Source organism: Lucilia sericata, unplaced genomic scaffold (assembly GCF_015586225.1).
Source record: "Lucilia sericata isolate MDLA Ls3-8-SP2 unplaced genomic scaffold, ASM1558622v1 Contig000429F_arrow, whole genome shotgun sequence".
Classification (NCBI taxonomy): Eukaryota; Metazoa; Arthropoda; class Insecta; order Diptera; family Calliphoridae; genus Lucilia; species Lucilia sericata.
The window spans coordinates 232,044-251,189 of NW_023994444.1; the positions used below are offsets into that span (position 1 = coordinate 232,044).

The 19,146-nt window shown below is 27.2% G+C and overlaps 1 protein-coding gene across 1 annotated transcript in view; it reads left to right on the forward strand.

The window, feature by feature from the left end:
- Nucleotides 1-19,146, forward strand: part of LOC119604773 (teneurin-a) — a gene marked incomplete at its 3' end in the record, with an annotated part of 327,052 nt that overhangs the window by 219,906 nt on the left and 88,000 nt on the right. The window contains exons 5-6 of the mRNA XM_037957607.1: nt 15,453-16,766; nt 17,460-17,654. Of these exons, the coding sequence (XP_037813535.1) occupies nt 15,453-16,766; nt 17,460-17,654 (1,509 nt within the window). The remainder of the gene's footprint in view (nt 1-15,452; nt 16,767-17,459; nt 17,655-19,146) is intronic.

The following is a 19,146-nucleotide window of genomic DNA, read 5'->3' on the forward strand; positions in this document are numbered from 1 at the left end:
AATTATAGTATAATATTGTAAAAATTTTTTTATAGAAAAAATTCTATAAAAACAGTTATACAATTTTTAATAATATTCTTCTATAGAAAAAATTTAGAATATAGAAGAATTTGTAAGAATTTTTATAGAGAAAATCATATAGAATAATTTTCTAATAACAGTTCTTAATAACAGTTCTTTCCATATAAACTTTGTGTATAACAGTTTGTTTTATAGATTTTTTTATTTTTTGTTTCTATAAAAGGATAATTTTGTATTACAGTTTTCTATTATTTGTGACTGGTTGACTTGCCTTTCTATTCAAAACTATAGAAAACTTAGTATAGTTAAAAATGGTTTTATAACAGTTTTCTCTACGGCAAATTAGCTGTATAACAGTTTCACCTATATAGAATTTGTTTCTTAAATAATATTTCGTTAGAAAAGTTTGAGTGTAACAGTATATCTTGTATAATATTTGTTGTATAACAGTTTTCTTTACAGAATATTTGCTACATAACAGTTTTTTCGATAGAAAAATTTTTGTATAACAGTTTTTTTATGGAAACATTTGCGTATCCCAATTATTTGTCTATAAAAAACTTGTATGTTAAATATTTTCTATTAAAAAATTTGTGTATAACAGTTTTATATTAAAAAATTGTGTATAGAAAAAGTATTTTCTCACAAAAAATTGTGCCTATAACAGTTTCAAAGAATTTGTCTCTGGAAAATCTAATATTTAGCGTTCTCTAAAGAACTTTGGGTTCAATAGTTTCTTTCCCCACAAAATCTTCTATATAACAGTTTAGTGTTTTTGCCATAATTTTCTTTCAAAACTTTATATCTTAAACTTTAAACTTTTTTCAACTGCCGCAAAAGAATAAAACTAAATCCACATGCGAGACAAAACAGTAACCAACATGAAAAAAACACCAACCAAAAACAAATATGCAATGTGTTCAATTGTTTTGAAAGCTGCAAAGAAGAAAAAAATTATAAAATAAATTGATATAAAAGAATGAGCAAAATAAAATCACAATGTTTGTTAAAAACATGTCGGTATATGTGGCAGCAGTAAAATGGTTTAACAAACAAAATAAAAAAAAAAATTCTGAAAATAAAATAAAATTCAAACATGTTGAACAATACAACACTACAATAGAAAAAAAAGCAATGGCTCTAAGAGAGAATGGCACAAAAAATATATAAAACTTGCTAAAATTGCATTCTTTTGTGGCTTTTTTCTTTAGAAATTTGACTCACACACTCACATTTTTAACAGACTTTACAACTGTGCTCGTATAACTGTATGTGTATGACTCAATAAAAAAGTGAATATAAACATCTACAGATACAAATATGTTGTTACTACTACAACAAATACTATACCTTTCAATTGTTGTATTTGGCCCTATACACACTCTCTCCCCCTCTCTCTCTTTTAACTTAAGCGCCATGAGTTTTTACGTAAGTGTGTAGATTTTTGAGCCATTGTATGCATGTGGTCAATATATAAAAGAATTACAATTGAAATTGCTGCTTTTATTCGTGTAGTAAAGTTGTTGTTGTTGTTTTTTTCTTTCTTTCTACAATTTTATTTCGTTTAAATTTTCTTCTCTTTGTTAAACTAACACACTTGTATGTACAACAACGTACATGTTGTTAAAAATATATTGCATACTTTTAGGTGTGTTGTAAACATTTTTTACACCATCGTTTTTTCTGTGTATGCTAACAATTTTTTTGTGAGGGGAGTGGAGAAAAAGGTTTCCTAAACTTTTTGATGCTTTTTAATGTCCTTCATGTTCAAATCGTTGAAATTGCACACGTTTCATGGTGGCATTTATTGGAAAATTAAATTTTGATTTAATTGCTTTATATTTGTAAAGAAAAGTGTGCTTAGCTTTTTCCAACCCTCCCCAACAAAATAGCAAGAACAATAAAAATGCTATTTTAAACATAGAAAAATCCTGCTGTTTTATTTTCTAAAGAGAAAATGTGATATTTTCTAAAAAATATTTGCCAAAAATGTTTCTTTGTATAAAATAACTAAAATTTCCTTAAACTATGCTTTAGATTTTAAAACAAAACTGGCTGCTTTACTATGCAACATATTGTTTGTTTTATTAATTAAAGCATATTTACAGGGGTTTTTTCTTTATAACTATTTATTATAATTATCTTAAGGATTAAAATATATAACATAGTTTTTGAGTATGTATGTATGTGTGTGTGAAATCTATAATCATAAATCTCTGAAAGATTTATATACATTTTAGCAAAATATTTATACATTACAAGACCCAGCAAGTAAAATAAACTTTAACATTAAAACTATTTGCCTTTGGCACTCTCAATATTTTGGCATTATGGCCACATACAGACTGATATATAGTATGTTTATGTATGTAGTCAGAAGTTTAAACATTTTGTAATTATTTTACAAACATATGGCAAACCAATTAAAAGCCTTTGGCAATTAAATCTTAGAGTACCTACTCTTAGTAAAATATTTTCAATAACTATATCTATTTAAATATAAAATAACATATCTATATAACTAAATATCTATATAAAATTTTGCCAAATCTTATAATATTCTATAAATTTTATGATCATTTACATTGTTGCCTTATAGCTTGATGGCGTTTAGTTATATGGGTATAATATTTAAATACTCATTGTTAAAGTTGTAAATAATTGTATGTCATAACGACATGTTGTGTGTATATTATGTTAAAGTAAAATTTACTTTAAACAAATATTTATCAAGATTTTGGCAAAATTCCTTGTGATTTGGTTGCTACTGCTGCTATTGGTACATTTGACTACTGTTGCTACTGCTGCTGGTATGAGAATGTAGTAGTTATTTGGTTAACCACAGAATTTTAGTTCTGTGAATTTGTTATTTGTGTTGTAAATATTGAATGTTTTAATTAAGAAGGAATTTGTTTCGTTTTTACAAGAGGGAATTTTTTGGAAGAAATCAATTGAAAATAGAAAATATTGTTTAAGGCAACAGTTAATGCTGAGAGGGGGGGGGGGGTTCATATTGCTATAATAATTGAGAAAACAAGATCTATGTATTCCAGATGTTTAAATTTCCTTTTTAGTTGTGCAACAGCTCATTTAAACCAACTTATTTTAAGAAAGATCATCTAATTCCTTGATGAACAAGTTTCAAACTTTTCGTGTAAAAAATTTGTTTTTATTTAGTAAAATATATAACAGTTTTTTGAAAAATTTGTGTTTCCAAATATTTTTGCACAGAAAACTTGGTGTATAATAGTTTTTTCTATCGAAAAATGTTTGTGCATAAAATTTTTTCTGTAGAAAACTTTGTGTATAACAGTTTTAAATTTTTTTGGAAAAATATCTATAACAGTTTTTCTATAGAAAAATGTTTGTATAACAGTTTTTTTCCAATGGAAAAGTTTGTGCATGACAATTTTTTTACCAAAAACCTTTTTTATGTCGAAAACTTTGTGTATAACAGATTTTCCAGAGAAAAAAATTTTGTATAACAGTTAATTCAATAGAAAAATTGGTGCTCAATAGATTTTTGCACAGAAAATTATGTGCATAACAGTTTTTCCTATAGAAAACTTGTTATATAACTGTTTTTTTCTGTAAATAACTTCTAACATTTGTGTATAACAGTTCTGTTTCTATAAAAAAATGTACGTATAGCAGTTTTTAATTTGTGTATAACAGTTTTCTCTGTATAAAATTTGCGTCTTTTGCTACAGAAAATGTCTCCATATGAGTTTGTTTTTATAAAATCTTTGTGTATAACAGTTTTTTCTATGGAAACTTATGTATAAGTTATTTCTGTAGAAACATTCGTGTATAACAGATTTTTTCTATAGATAATTTGTGTAGAAAAGTTTTGATTTAAACAAAAATTTTGTACAACAGGTTTATCTGTACAAAATTAACGTATAACAGTTTTTGTTACAGAAAAATTTGTGTATAAGAGTTTGTTTCTATAAAATCTTTTGTGTTCTTTCTATGGAAATCTTTTTAGCTGTAGAAACATTTGTGTATAAGAGATTTTTTTCTATAGAAAATTTTTGTTTACAAGTTTTTATTTATTTATTACAGTTTTTGTAACAGAAAAATTTTTGTATAAACTTTTTATATATAATAGTTTTTGTATGTGTATAACAGTTTAAGTTACATAAAATGTGTAGAAAATTTTGTGTATACTAGTTTTATTCTTACAAAAAACTTTGTATAACAGTTTCTTTAAAAAATATTATATTTTAATAGTTTTGTTTCGAAAACTTCTTGTAATATAGTTGCATAAAAACATTGTATGTGTAGTAGTTTGTTTTCTTTATTAATTATTTTTGACTATACAACTGTTGCCCCTAAAAGTATGCTTTAAAATTCAATTTAACGCTTTAGCCATATCCTCTTAATTCTTCTGCATTCCTTTTTCTCTAAAGGATATCAGTAACAACTTGAAATGCTTAAAACTAAACCGACTACAATTCATTGCTGAATATTTACTACTCTTATTGTTTCTAGAAGTTTAAATAACTTTTCTGTATATTTTTTTTTCATTAAAAAAAGTTTTCCTTTTTTTCTCTAAGAAACAATATTAAGCATCGATTACGGACAAAACAATGTATAATAAAGTAAAATACTAAAAAACACTTTTCAACGCTTTGCTTCAAAACACATCAAAGTTGGCGGCGATTCTAGCCTTACAAATGCATCCTTCAAAACTTTAAAGAAATAAAAGGACCTTTATATTACTTCTTTTCTTTCTACTCTATTTTCTCTAAAATAAAGTAAAACTTTATTACTTTTAACACTTGCTAGGCTTTAGTTTTTCGAGCAAATACTGCTGTTGCTGTACGCTCGAGTTAAGTAAAAACTTTATATTTTAAACAATAAGAACATTAATACTTACGCTGTTTTTGATCCGGGCAAAAAGTTGAAATATTGTTAAAATAAAAATAAAAATTGAAATGGCTGTTATATTCTACAAAATGTGTATAGATGAATATGAATTTATGATGTCAAAGTTTTCAACACTTATATTCGTTTTTTTTTTTTGCACTATTCTTAAATGAAATATAAGTAGTTTCCAATAAAAATGTCAGGAAATTCTGGAATAAAAGAACGAAAAAAAAACTTTATACTTTTTTTCAACCAGATCATACAAACATTATTTCCTATTACTTGCTTACTGCTCAACAACTTTTACTAGAATTAAAGGAAACAGGACATAATACAACAAAACAACAATAATGGCATCAATGTCTGACACTTGTAAAAATACTTCTACTTTGGCTAAAGCAAAAAAGTACTATTGACTACTGTCTTTATTCTATATATATATTTGCCTGAGACCTTATTGGGGGCGAGCCATTAGAGTTTTTTTTTTTTTTTTTTTCATTTGTATTTGGTGTGAATAATCCCCGCCAAATACAATTTCCTTTAAACAGGGCAGTGCAGCATTATTACTTTAATAGCATAAAAGAGAGAGAGAGAGAAAAAAGCAAAGCATACAAACAAATTTATGAATGTTTAAAGTTAAATGCTAAAAGTTCTGGCTATTTGAAAAAAAAACATGAGAAAAGAAATATATTAAAGCCTGGTTAATAAAAGACAATGTGCAAAGTCTTTATAAGTAGGAGTTAAATGCGAATGGAAAGCGAAAATAGTATAAGAAAAGAAGTAAAGAAGAAAAAATGAAGCTATATAAAAGCACTTCAATAATAATGCTTAGTTTAAGGATTTGTTCTGAAAGGATTTAAAGTTTTTAATACAGACATTTTACAAAACGAAAGAGAAAAAATGTATTAAAAAAATAAAGTTGGCTTAAAAAGAAGGAGCTATGTAAAGAAAAATAAACGTAAATCCGATAATATAGAAAAATATTATGATTTTTTTCTATTTGGCAGTTATTGTTGTTGTTGTTGCTAGTCTAAAATAATAATAAAGAAAAATCCTTAAGGATTAATAATGAAAAAAAAACTTGAAGAGTAATTATTATTACTACTATAATTTTTTATAGTTTTTTTGTTTGTTAAAGAAGAAAAATATTTTTTTTTTAGTTACAGTTGTAGTAAAGAGTTTTTTGAGAGAGTTAATATGGTTTAAGCTACACTTAGAATTTAAGATTTATTCTTCTTATTTTCTTTAAACAATCTCTTTATGTCTCTCCTTATTTAAGCTTTATATGTATAATTAAGTCACTCGCTGCCAATACATATCTGCTTAACAATAAAAGCTCAAATCGAAGCTTTTTCTTTGCTTTTTCATTTACTCTTTTAGAGCTTTACTTTTAAACACAGTCATTCGTTTGAAAATAAGCTTTACAGCTTTAAAGTTTAAACTTGTATAACACACATGTTTAACAAATTCAAAAAGCTTACTTGCCTTTATCTACCAACTGTTTAACAAGAAAATCACTAATCAAATCTTAGGTCGAAAGAAAAAAAGCTTTTATGAAAAAGCTTTCTTTCGATGCAGGCGTTAAAGTTTAAACTAAACATCTCTTAATGTTAAGAAAAGTACAAATCTAAGTTAAAAAGTTCGAATACGTGTTAAAGCTTAATATAAGCTTTTTAAGAACGTTCTTAGAATCTACATTAAGTTTAATTTACTTTAAAACAAAGTTTAACTCTATTGCCAAATTCTCCTTTCTCCAAAAACTCCTTAAACTGTAACTAACATAGTATTACTTATAAAAATAACATTTCTTTATATTTCACTTAAAAAGAATGAAAATAATAATTGTTTAATTAATTTATATTACACATAAAAAGTATATTTCTATATTACAACTTCGACACAAAGAAAATGCTCTACATATGCAAATAGAATTTTGAAGAAAATTTCCCAAAAACCAATTTAAATTCTAGAAATATTTTTCGTTTAAATTATTTTCTTTATTAGTTGTTAAGTAAAAATTGCATTTAACACTTCTGTAAACATTTATGGTAAATTACTAAAGGCAATTTTAAAATTCTTATGGAAATTGTGTGTATAAAACTATAAAAAGCTATTATCAAAACGAAAAATCATGTTTAAAATAAAATACTTTAATATGTATAAGTATTTATAGTTTAAAAGAAAAAGTAAATAATTTAATAAGAAAAAATATAAGAAAATACTTTGTTAACATATTTTTAACAAAAAAGCTGAAATTTAAAATTCCTTATAAATCTATATCCTTTTTTCCTTAAATTTTTATAAACTAGTCTCTAGTTCTTGTGCTTTTTACAACTTGTTGTTAACTTTTTATTTCTCACTATTGTACATTCTATTACACACCCTTATGTTAAAGAAATAAATTCCTTTTCGATTTCTTTTCAAAATTTCTAACTATATTTCTTTACACTCTACTGACTCTTGAGTTACTACGCTTCGAAACCTCTCCATTCCCCCCTTTTTTTTTGCTTTTGTGTCACTTATTTTTTATTATTTTATTTTTTTCAGTCAGTTTTATTGATATTGTAAAAGCATACAAAACTTTTACCAAAAAAAAATATATACTAAATGAATTTTATTTAGGTCAAATCAATACATAGTCTCTCCTGCTACTGCCATTAAAAGCAAACAAAATAATGATTCTCTTGTATACATACCGACAAAATGTTAATCGAAAATGAAATTTTCTAAGAATGGAAAACTTCATTAACTATACGGATTTCTTACATACATAGTAGATAGTTGTATACTACTTTTAACATTTAATGATGTTCTTCAATTACACTTAAAGCTAATTAGTTTAAATGTACAAATACTGCTAACAGCTACACGCACTGTTACTCTTACATGCTATTGTTTGCTAGTACGTTGTGTTGTTAATGAGGGTTAGTCACAAAAGGTCTTGAGATATTGTTGGAGAATCTTTTTCTGAGGATAATTAATGTTTAAAGAGATGAGGTATCTTAGCAAAGTTATGTAAGAAAATACTTTATTATTTGTTTTGTGTAAGAGATATAAAGTTCATTACTTTTAGCAACATTTTTACAGGTATTGTTTTAGGGTTTTTCAATATATTTAATACAGAAGTCTTATATGTTTGAATTGAATGTTTTGCAACATTGTTTGTATACATTTGTTTGTATTTGGCAACAATTGTGAATGTTATATCTATAAAAGTCATTTATGTTAGAAATGTATGTTCTGCAACATTGTTTGACAATATTTGTTTACATATTTTGAATTTAGAAACATTGTTTAGCAACATATTACCAAAATAAAATATTGTGCAGCATTTTGAATACTTTAATGTTTAAATTTACTCCTAAAATATAAATTTAAGCGTGTAAAAAATAAGATTTTTTACATATCTGATACCCTGAAATAAAGAGTTTCCCAAAGAGAGAGAGAGAGAGAGTGAGCGCACTGCATCGATTAAAACAATTAGTAGTCAGGCGTGATAGGGCTTTTAACAGGTATTGCAACATGATGCCAAGCGGTAAGCTTGCATTACGTTCCCACGATAATTGGATCTTCGCTCCGGAACGACGCGAGTCATACTAGCCCAAAGATTTTCAACCCAGCGTTCTGTTTGACAACATAACGTTGTCACTTTGGTAACACATTATTATTATTTTTGGTGTCAAATTGGTACCAGGCGTGTATAATTTTATAACGCTTTCTTTCCCTCTGTGTAGTAGTTTTTTCTTGGACAATGCTATCTTCAAAAGAATAATTTGCATTTGTTACTGGTTTCCAAGGTTTGTCCAGATTTCAGCAGCTCATAATAGATAAGTATCCTTTTGTGGCTCCATTTATCGAGCATTTCTTTACTTCCATGGTTAAAACCATTCTTTAAGGAGTCTTGGCTGCAATTCGTATGAAAATTAAATTAATACTGCACTCGCAAATGTTTTGGAATTGCTACTCGAATAGCTCCCAATGACTTAAAAGGCTCTTGTTGAGTTTTGCAACAATTTTCATGGAGTAATGCCTCCAAATCTTGGACTTCAAACTACTTATGGCTGGCCTAAAATGTCTTTGTCTTCGCTGCCAAAATCAGCTCTTCTGAATCGCATAAACCATCTCACTCAGATTCAAATCCATAGAACACATTCACCAAAAGCTTTGTTGAACAATCGGTGTGCTTCAGTTGCACTTTTCTAAACGTTGTTTAGACAAATTAGTTGCGCGACAAATTTCATGGTGTAATAACTCCAAATCTTGGACATCAAACTACTTATGGCTGGCATAACGGTCTTTGTCTTCGCTGCCAAAATCACCTCTTCTGAATTGCATAAACAATCTCACACAGATTCAAATCGATAGAACACATTCACCAAAAGCTTTGTTGAACAATCGGTGCGCTTCAGTTGAACTTTTCTAAACATTGTTTAGAAACATTTGCGGCTAAACATTGATTTTAACACGTAAATTATAAAAAGTATTTTCCTGTTACATAACAAATCGTTCCAAGGATTGTTGCTGTACTTTTCTCATTTGTCTTAATGTACCAATATTATTGTTCAACAATTCTATCAAATTTCATGACAATCCCCCAATACAAATATTTCGTCCCCCCTAATTACTCAAGTATGACCAAAGAACATATTTTCTAAATAAATACCATTAAAAGTGTCACATGTAACACGCACCCGAAAAGCAACTAAAGAAAACAAACCAAAACTATTAATACCTGGCTAGAAAATTGTTTTCTTGCTAATGATTTTTTCCTAGTTTTTTGGTCTTCTTCGATTACTTTTAAAGGGCATTTGATTGTATCGATGATCATCTATAATTGTTAAAGTTAGAACAGAAAAAAAAACTTTTAATGAAACTTTTTGGTGAACAGACCTTATTAATTGCTTTGGCATGAGTTTATAGAGGCAGCAAAGTTTTTTCTTTTTTTTGAGGGTTGTGGTTTTTATGACAATTTTCCAGGGAAGCCACACATTAAATTGAAATACAAACAGGAGTGTCATTAAATTGTTAGTAAATGTCAATAAATAGATGTTTTTATTTCAAAAAAAGGGAGATTTTTCTTTTTAAAATTAAACCCCCCAAAAAAAGGGCTGAATTTAAATGATAACATCGGATTGTCTTTGAAAAGGAAATTGTATAGAAAATGCCTTTAAAGGAATTTCTTCTCATAAAAACATTTTTTTAATTTCCCTTTAAAATTGTGGCTTATAGTTTGTGGTTTGTATATATTAAAACAAAAAAAGAAGGGTTGTTTGTGTTTTGGGGTTTTCTCATTATAGTTATTTTTATTTACATTAAAACATATTTATTAATTATAGAAAGAAAACACACACACACATACATACACATTCTTCCATTTTAATGAATATAAACATGTTTTATAATTAAATTTAATTGACAAAAATCATTAAGACTAATATAATTATGTTATAGTACTTTTTTTTCATTTAACATTTTCCCATAATGAATTGTTATATAAAAATATGTTTTTTTTTATATTATTTTTATTCAAACGTTTTTGTTTTTGCAGTCTGCTGCTTTATATATTTTAAAAATATTTTATTTTTTTTTTCTCTCTCTGATAAATAGTATTTTTAATGAGCTTTTAATTGTTATTTTAATTAAGGCAAAATTGTAAAATTGTTTAAAATTTATGTGAAAATTAATTTCAAAAGCTTTTTCGAGTGTGAACATTCATAAAATTTTTTAAATTAACCAAATTAATAAATAAATAAATTATTGTTAAAATTTTGGAAAAAATGTTCTATAAATAGTATAAATAGAATTTTTGTTTATTTAGGAAAAAAGTGAAAAAATAGTTAATTATGTTAATTATTTGTTAGAATTGTTAGAGAATAATAAATTTGTATTTTAAATATTTAAAAAATTTAGAGAGCAAATGCATGGATAGAAAAGCTAATTAATGTTCAGACGGAATGTTGCTCACAGCCGAATGATTAGAAACATTTAAGAAAACTAAAATTTTGAAACATGTTACAAGTGTCAAAATATTCCTATTAAAAATATTTCTTACTAGTTGTAATGTATATCAACAAGGCTCGTGGCAAAATTTGTTGCTCAACATTATTTCTTTATGTTTGTTGGGCATTATTACATAATCTCAACATGTTGCTGGCAAGTTTTTTTTAATGGATTTTGTTCTTAATTTCAACTTATCATGTATTGTATGCAATACTTTATTTAAATTAAAATATTTTAATAGGTAATTTCCTTTAAAAGTTTCGCATCGTAGTTTAGAAACATTGAAATGTTGTTTAACATTACGTAATTTAAAAACTATTGTCTTAGACTGCTCAACAGGTTGCTGGCAATAGCTTAACTTGAAGGCTACATTAGTTGCCTTTAATTAACATTTGCTTTAAAATGTCTTCATATTTTGAATCCTTTTGAAGCAAAATAACTTCTTTAAGGACTGTCCGATATCTTATGTATATGTTTTTTTTAATTGTTTACATAAATCTCTCGCAACATTGTTTATAAACAGAAATAGGTTGCACAATATTTCTGTGGTTATAAGTCAGCTTTTCTAACACTAATTTGTATTCTTAATGTCCGTGATTAAAAGCAAATTAGTATCTAAACTTCTCAACATGTTGCAAGCAATATTTTATCGACAGTTCCCTTAATTTTGTTGCTCAACTTGAAGGGTTATGCATTACTTTCTTCTAATTTAAATTTTCTTTAACACCTTTAGCTTATTTTATGTCATTTTAAAGAAAGTTCTAAACAAATCATTTTGTATACATTTATCTTTATTTTTAAAAATAAAAGTTTCACAACAATGTCTAGAAACATTAAAATGTTGCTTAATATTACTTTTACAAAAAAACTCATATCTTAAACATCAATTCACATTCTTAATAAGCGTAACGAAAAACAAATTCATTTCTGAAATTCTCAACATGTTGCTGGCAACATTATATAAAATTTCCTCTCAATTTTGTAGCCCAACTTGATGAGGGTAACATTTAATGCCCTAATACACACTTTTTAACAATCCTTCATATTTTCTGTCTTCTAGTAGCAAATTAAGTTCTTTAAACACTAATACGCAAAAAAAAAAAAAAAACTTTTTTTATATATTTCTTTTAACCAACTCACAACAATGCTTTCTTAAATAAAGACTATAATGGAATATACTCTTAAGACTATACAGAAACTAACTTCTATACAATAAAAAAAACTTTCTTTCTAACTCACTTATTTCCCAAAGAAAAGGTTAAAAGCAGACAGTATAAAAGCTTCACAGCAAAAAACGAAAAAGCAAAAAAAAAAAACTTAAACAAATATACTTAAGAAACAAACAAAAGAATACAACCAAGACATGGCGGAATACACTAGATTCCTTTTATAAAACTACCATACTCCTTAATAGATTTAACGCTATATAAATATTTAAAAGTTATTTTAGTTGTCCTAAAGCGTCAGTTTTTCTTAAAACTTGTATTTTTTCCCAAAAGATTAAAACCCATAGAAAAATAAAAAAAAAAAACTTTGCTAAAAACTGAGTATGTAAGTGTAAAAAACTGCTAAATTTTACAGCTTTTTCATTTACTTTTAATGTCTTCAAACTTCAATCTGCGTTGTAGTTTTTTTTTGTGAGTTATTTTGGTGCAGGATTTGATTTTTATTACGGATTTTTTTTCGTATACTATTTAACCACAACTTACATACATAATGCGGGTTGTTTATTTTACTCTTTTAAACTAAAGATGAAGAAACAAATTGTTGTAAATAAACATTAACACTTCTTTGGGACCAAAAACATAAACAAACAGCAACCAACGCCTTAGAACAATTGTCCTGTCAGGACACCATATGCAGTTTATGTTTGTTTGTTTTTACACAAAAAAAAACAAATATTTTTCTTTACTTAAGTATTGTTGCTGCTGGGTTAAGTGTTTAAATATTTCATTTGTTACAAAAAAATGCGGGCACAACAAGTGTTAAAATTACTAAATACACACACATAAGTACTTACCCAGGTCGTAGTTCAATTGCCTTATAAAGAAATTGAAAGGGTTGCTTTAACATTTTTAAATACGATTTTTTTGGTAATACATATTTGCTTTCCAAATTTTTTTGTAAACATTTTTTTATATGATATTACTGCAAAAATTTTACAGGGTTGCAAATATTTTGGTGAGAAAATTTAAAATTTTTCTCAAGTTAGAAGTGTGCCAATAAAAGTTATTTGAAAAACGGTAAATATTAATTCTTTTGACATTATTTGTTTAAATTGTTTTCCATAATTCGCTGTTTTAGGGGTTGGTCTACAAAAACTATTGAAGTGTGTCAAGGCGTTTATATTTTCACTTGAAAAAACTTGTAAAAGGTAATAAATTACAAATGTTATAATAAATTTGGTTAACTGGTAAAGTTTATATACTACGTTTAATGCAACATGTTGCTAAACACAATTTTTTAAAACATTTTGCAGTATCTTCCTTAAAGTTGTAAAAAATTTCGTAAATAAGAATAATAAGCTTGTTTGTTGTTAATAGCATCATGTTGCTAGACACAAAAAAGAGCAATTTAATTCAACATGTAGCAAAACCATATTTGTAATTAGTTTTTTAGTAAAAATATAAATATGTATTTAAAAATTAATATTTGCCAACTAAATCTGAGTTTAAGAGTTGATTTAGTTAGTTTTTCGCATAAATACTAGACGTTTTGCTCTTAGCAACATGTTGCTGGAGAGATTACAACATCTTTGAAACAATAATAATAAAACATATTTTTACAATTTAATAAAAAAAAAAAAAAAAAAAAAAAATTTAAGAAAAATATGCCAATTTGACTTAAAATAGCACTCAATATATTTAATAAGTGAATTTTTTGTCCTCGGCAACTTGTAGCCAAACATTTATAATACAGTTAAAAAGCTAGAGTTATAGGTTTTTAAAGAAAATTTATAAACCATTCTTATTTCAGAATTTTGGTTTAATATGTAAATCCACCATAAACTTTATTTTGGCAACATGTTGCTATACATTTACATTTCAACTAAAAACGTTTTTGTGTATCTAAAAATGTTTTTTCAATATTTCTTTGAAAATTTACAAAGGAATTTAATTTTTGTATTGTCAACTTGTTGCTAAACATTTAATGAATATAAATATAGTTCTTAAAGCAATTTCACTCAGCAGCTGGTTGCTAAACATTAAAATGTAGAGCTAGAAGGTTTTTAAACTACTGAAGGACAAGTAATTGAAAATTTTAAGGCTTAAAGTTGAACAACTTTTATCTTAAAGATAGTTGCAATCGGCAACAATTTAAATTTAAACAAAAAATGTTTAACAGATAAACAAATTTTCATTTCAAACATTTAAAAACTTTTTCTCTCTCTAGGGTATTATTTTCCATGCCAGTTCTGTTTTATTTCAAAATGATAAAGGTACAAACTACGTTATTGCGGCCATTTCTCCAAAAGCTGTCAATGGCGTAAAAAAAGTATAATTCAAATTTCATTTTTATTAGTTAAATGCTCACATTTATCCATATCATAAATTATTTATGCTAAAGACTAGAAGAAGTTTAATAAATTATGGGTGAAAAAGGGCACAAGTGGTTATCATCAACAGCTAACAGGAGTTAAAAGTACCATAATGGTAAAGCTCGCACCGAAAATGATAAAATACCTTCTATATAATTCCTTTTTTTCAACCATTCTCTTACCAAATGAGTAAAAAGAAAAAAACCTAGAAAATTTTCGATAAAATTGCAAAATTTATATCAATAACTTTGTAAAACATGACTGAGAAATTATGATTTATGTAGAAAGCCAAAACAAAAAAAAAAAAAAAAAAAAAAAACATCATTTGGTTATTGTAATGGTACTATACATTTAAAAGATTATAAACAGCAAAAAAAATAAAAAAACTTTTTTATTGATCTTTTTTTTGGTGAAAAAGATATAAGATGGCCAAATTCACAATACGTGCTTGATTTGTATAGAGAGAAAAAAAGCGAAAGAAACAGCTGAAAAGCAAAAAACAAAAAACTATTTCTTAAACATTTTTGCGGCCATCATTTAGCATTGAATGTCTTTAACATTTATTGCCAAAGTTGGCAAAAAATTTTTGTTGAAATAAAATCAAAAAAAATAAGTATTGCCTACATTTTGGCGCATTTTAAGTGCACGTTTTACTGCATACTTTTTAGCTTAACTTAACACATTTTAGAGTTGCTACCATATTCTGTATTTTACTTTACTATCATGATTTATGAGCCTGAAAATTTGCTATGGTTATCCAAAAGGCAATAACTATACTTTGATTCCACACACACACACACTCACACATACAAGCAGACAGTCATTTTTGTCTGTGTTCATGTGAGAGAAAAAGCCATTAGCATATGTTAATATTTTCTACTGATAAGCAGTTTTTATGGTACCACTGCTGCTGCCACTGATGGTGTTTTGTTTTAAGTTTTGCTATATGATTTAAGATCTTTAAATATGTTAACTCTGCAAAAATGTAATTTTCTTCTTTTTTTACTCTTTTTATTTGCAGCTGTAAGCTCTATGAAACCCAACATGGATACAACAAATTGCATCCTAGTCCAAGATGTTAAGTCGCAACCACATGATTTACATGGCAATACAAAAACAAATCTACTTAATGGCAATAGTTTACAACCCACAGCATACCCAACAGAAGAATCAATACAAACCAGTACCTCGGATCACAGTTCCAGTACTAATGGTGGCGGTGGTGGTTTTCAAAATTTGGCACCCTCTTTGCAATTGCAACATCAACAGCAGCTGTTGTTGCAACAACAACAGCCACATACCATTAATCAACAATTGAATTTGGGCATTAATACAAACATAGGCGGTAGTGGCGGCATAGGCATGGGTATGGGTGCTGGTCTAATGGGCCAAGATGCCACCTCTCATCTGCAGGACCAATCGTATACGGCACAGCAACAACAGCAATTGAATCATCATCATCAGCCGTTGCTTAAGTGGCCACAAGTTGTCGAACTAAAGGATTTCAATGAACTGTATCATGCCAATATACCAGCTTATCAATTCTGGACTTTGGAATTCCGTAATAAACATCCCGCCTTTGTGCGCTTCAATTTTACATTGCCGTGGGGTGCCAACTTTGCTGTTTATTCGCGACGCAATGTTGCACCATCGGTAACACAATATGATTTTGTTGAATTTATTAAAGGTGGTCGTTTGGACAGTCATTTAAGGCATAGACGCAGTGTCACTGCTAATGACACTCAATATCGTCGCAAAGATATGGAAGATGCTGGTGATATATTGCTCGATATGTCTGCCGAGCAATTGCAACGTTTGTCTGCCAACGATATGGCCTATATGGCGACGCGACATTACTTTAATGACATGGACAATGATAACAATAACGACGACGATATGGATGATATTGAAGGCGCTGAGGGCGACGATGATGAAGAGGATGTGGATAATGAGGATAATGATTCGGTAGATTCATCATTTGAATATACAGGAGATATTGAAACACCCTTAGATACCGCCAAACATATAAGATATCGCCAGCAACAACAGCAACAAAGACGTCGAAAACGTTCTGCGGCTGGCATGGATGGTGGTTTGCCTGCCTTAGATATGGATACTATGATGGTGAACGTTTCGCTGTTGCAATATTTAGATACTGGTCTTTGGTTTATTTCGGTTTACAATGATGAATTAGTCTCACACTCGGCCACTTTAATTGTGGAGGAGGCAGAAGGCGTTAGCACCACTTGTCCCAATGATTGCTCCGGTCGTGGTAGTTGTTATTTGGGCAAATGTGATTGTATTGATGGCTATCAGGGTTCAGATTGTTCAAAAAGTGAGTATAAAAGAAAACATATTAGGAAAATAGTTACACACATTTACTCCTAAAAATAGACTTTGAAAATTTTGTAATCTTTGTTAAAAGCTATAAATTATTTTAAATTTTACTAAATTTTTTAAATTATTTAAAAATATACTACCTTTGTTATAAACTTTCTAAATAATAGCTAAATTTCAATTTTCTAAAGCATATCTTATGGCGTCTACCGGATTTGTTTGTGTTGTTTTTATCTACTTTTTATTTCCTTTATTTACTTTAAGTAATGAAATTTAAAGTCATTATTTATCACCTTCTTTCAACTCTTTTTGTTGTTACCCAAGTAATAATAACAATAACAAAAGAAAAAAATTCGAAAATAAACAAAACCTGTCATCGTCACCTGTAAGTTTTTCTTTTAATGCTCCTGGTGCCTTGAACCAAAAAAAAAAAAGAGAAAAACTTTAAGAAAATAAATATAAAAAGAGAGAACAAAACACACAAACAAACAATGTTGTTTTCAACAATTTTCTTATAACAACATATCACACAGAAAAACTTACACAAACACAACTTTTTTCACTCTCTTTGTATTACGAATCACAAAAAAATAGGAAAAATAAAACAAATACATAAACTACAAAATCCTTACTTGATATTTTCTTTTCTCATGATTTAACTTTTCCTTTGTGTTTGTGTGTGTTTTTACAGGCGTCTGTCCAGTTTTATGCTCAGCTCATGGTCACTACGGCGGTGGTGTGTGTCATTGTGAGGAGGGTTGGAAGGGTTCTGAATGTGATATACCTGTAGGTGAATGTGAAGTACCAAATTGTTCGAGTCATGGTCGTTGCATTGAAGGTGAATGCCATTGTGAACGTGGCTGGAAGGGACCTTTTTGTGATCAACGTAAGTATTTATTTTGGTTTATTTTGGTTTAAGGATAAAATATATATAGTACATGTATGGACGAGGTTTATTTTGTACATTTAAATGATTTGTAAATAAACATTGAAGGAAGTTAATATTTTTGTTTTTCATATATTTATTTTCGCCAAATGTTTCGTTAAGGTTTTTATCCCAAAGCTATGGCAGAAGCAAATAAATCTGTAAACTTTTGTTGGTCTATATTAAGCATAGCAAACTGAATTCGGAATCGTTATGGCAAGATTAAAAGTAACAATTAGTTAAGAAATATTTTACAAAAAAAATTATAAATTTATCAAATTAATGCAATTTTCACTATAATTAATGCCTATTAGAATGTTTACCAACATGTTTCTAAGAATATTGTTAAACTGAAAATACTTTTCGCAGAAGCTTTTTCGAAATAAAGTTTGTTTCAACATAATATGTTTATGAACATTTCCGAGTTAACAAAAGTTCTTTTAGAAATATACCAGTTGTATTAACTAGTAAACATTTACTAGCAACATGTTTAGAAACAAATGTTAAAAGTTCTATAAGCGACAAGAAAACTATTTATGAGCAAATTATTTTTAATTAGTTTAATGAACTTTAAACAATGCTTATAACAAATAAGATCGCGATTGTATTAGCAACATGTTTAGAAACCTTTTTAGATAATTTCAATATATCAAAAATATTTTGAAACTATCAAAAATACCAAATGCTCCAAAAACTAAAAATTCTTCCTTTCTATGAACTGATAAAATTATCCAGTTTTATTGAAACGATTTTTTCAATGTTAGCAACATGTTTATAAACATTTTTAGAAAATTACAATATGTCAAAAGAATTTTGAAACTATCAAAAATACCAAATGCGCAAAAAACTAAAAATTCTTCCTTTCTATGAACTGAAAAATTATCCAGTTTTATTGAAACAATATTCTCAACGTAAGCAACATGTTTAGAAACATTAGTATAAGTTTCAATATATTAAAAATTATTATTATAATCCAATTATCAGTCGTTTTCACTTAAAATTTAATAAAGTTGTTTATTATTTATTTAGTCGTTATTGTTGCAAACAACATGTTTATAAACATCTAGAATTGTTTCAATCTATTTAACTACAATTTTTATCTAAAGCATGTTTAAAAAATATTACATTTAGTATAGAAGTCAAGCTATGGAATGAACTTTATACAATTTCAACACCTACATTCAAGATTATAGTTGTAAAATGACACTTTTCAGCAACATGTATATTAACAAGCATGCATTTTTTAACTAAGCATATAGACAAATTAGCTAATTGCTATAATAGAAAAATTACTCAGAGATTTTTATAAATATTGCAAAATAATTCAAATTATGTTTAGAAACATGTTTATAAACATTTTACTTACGCTAAAGATACATCTTTAATAACTTGTAATTAGGGAATTTTTAATTCGTTCTGATTTAATATAAACAATTTTGAAATGTTTTCTTAC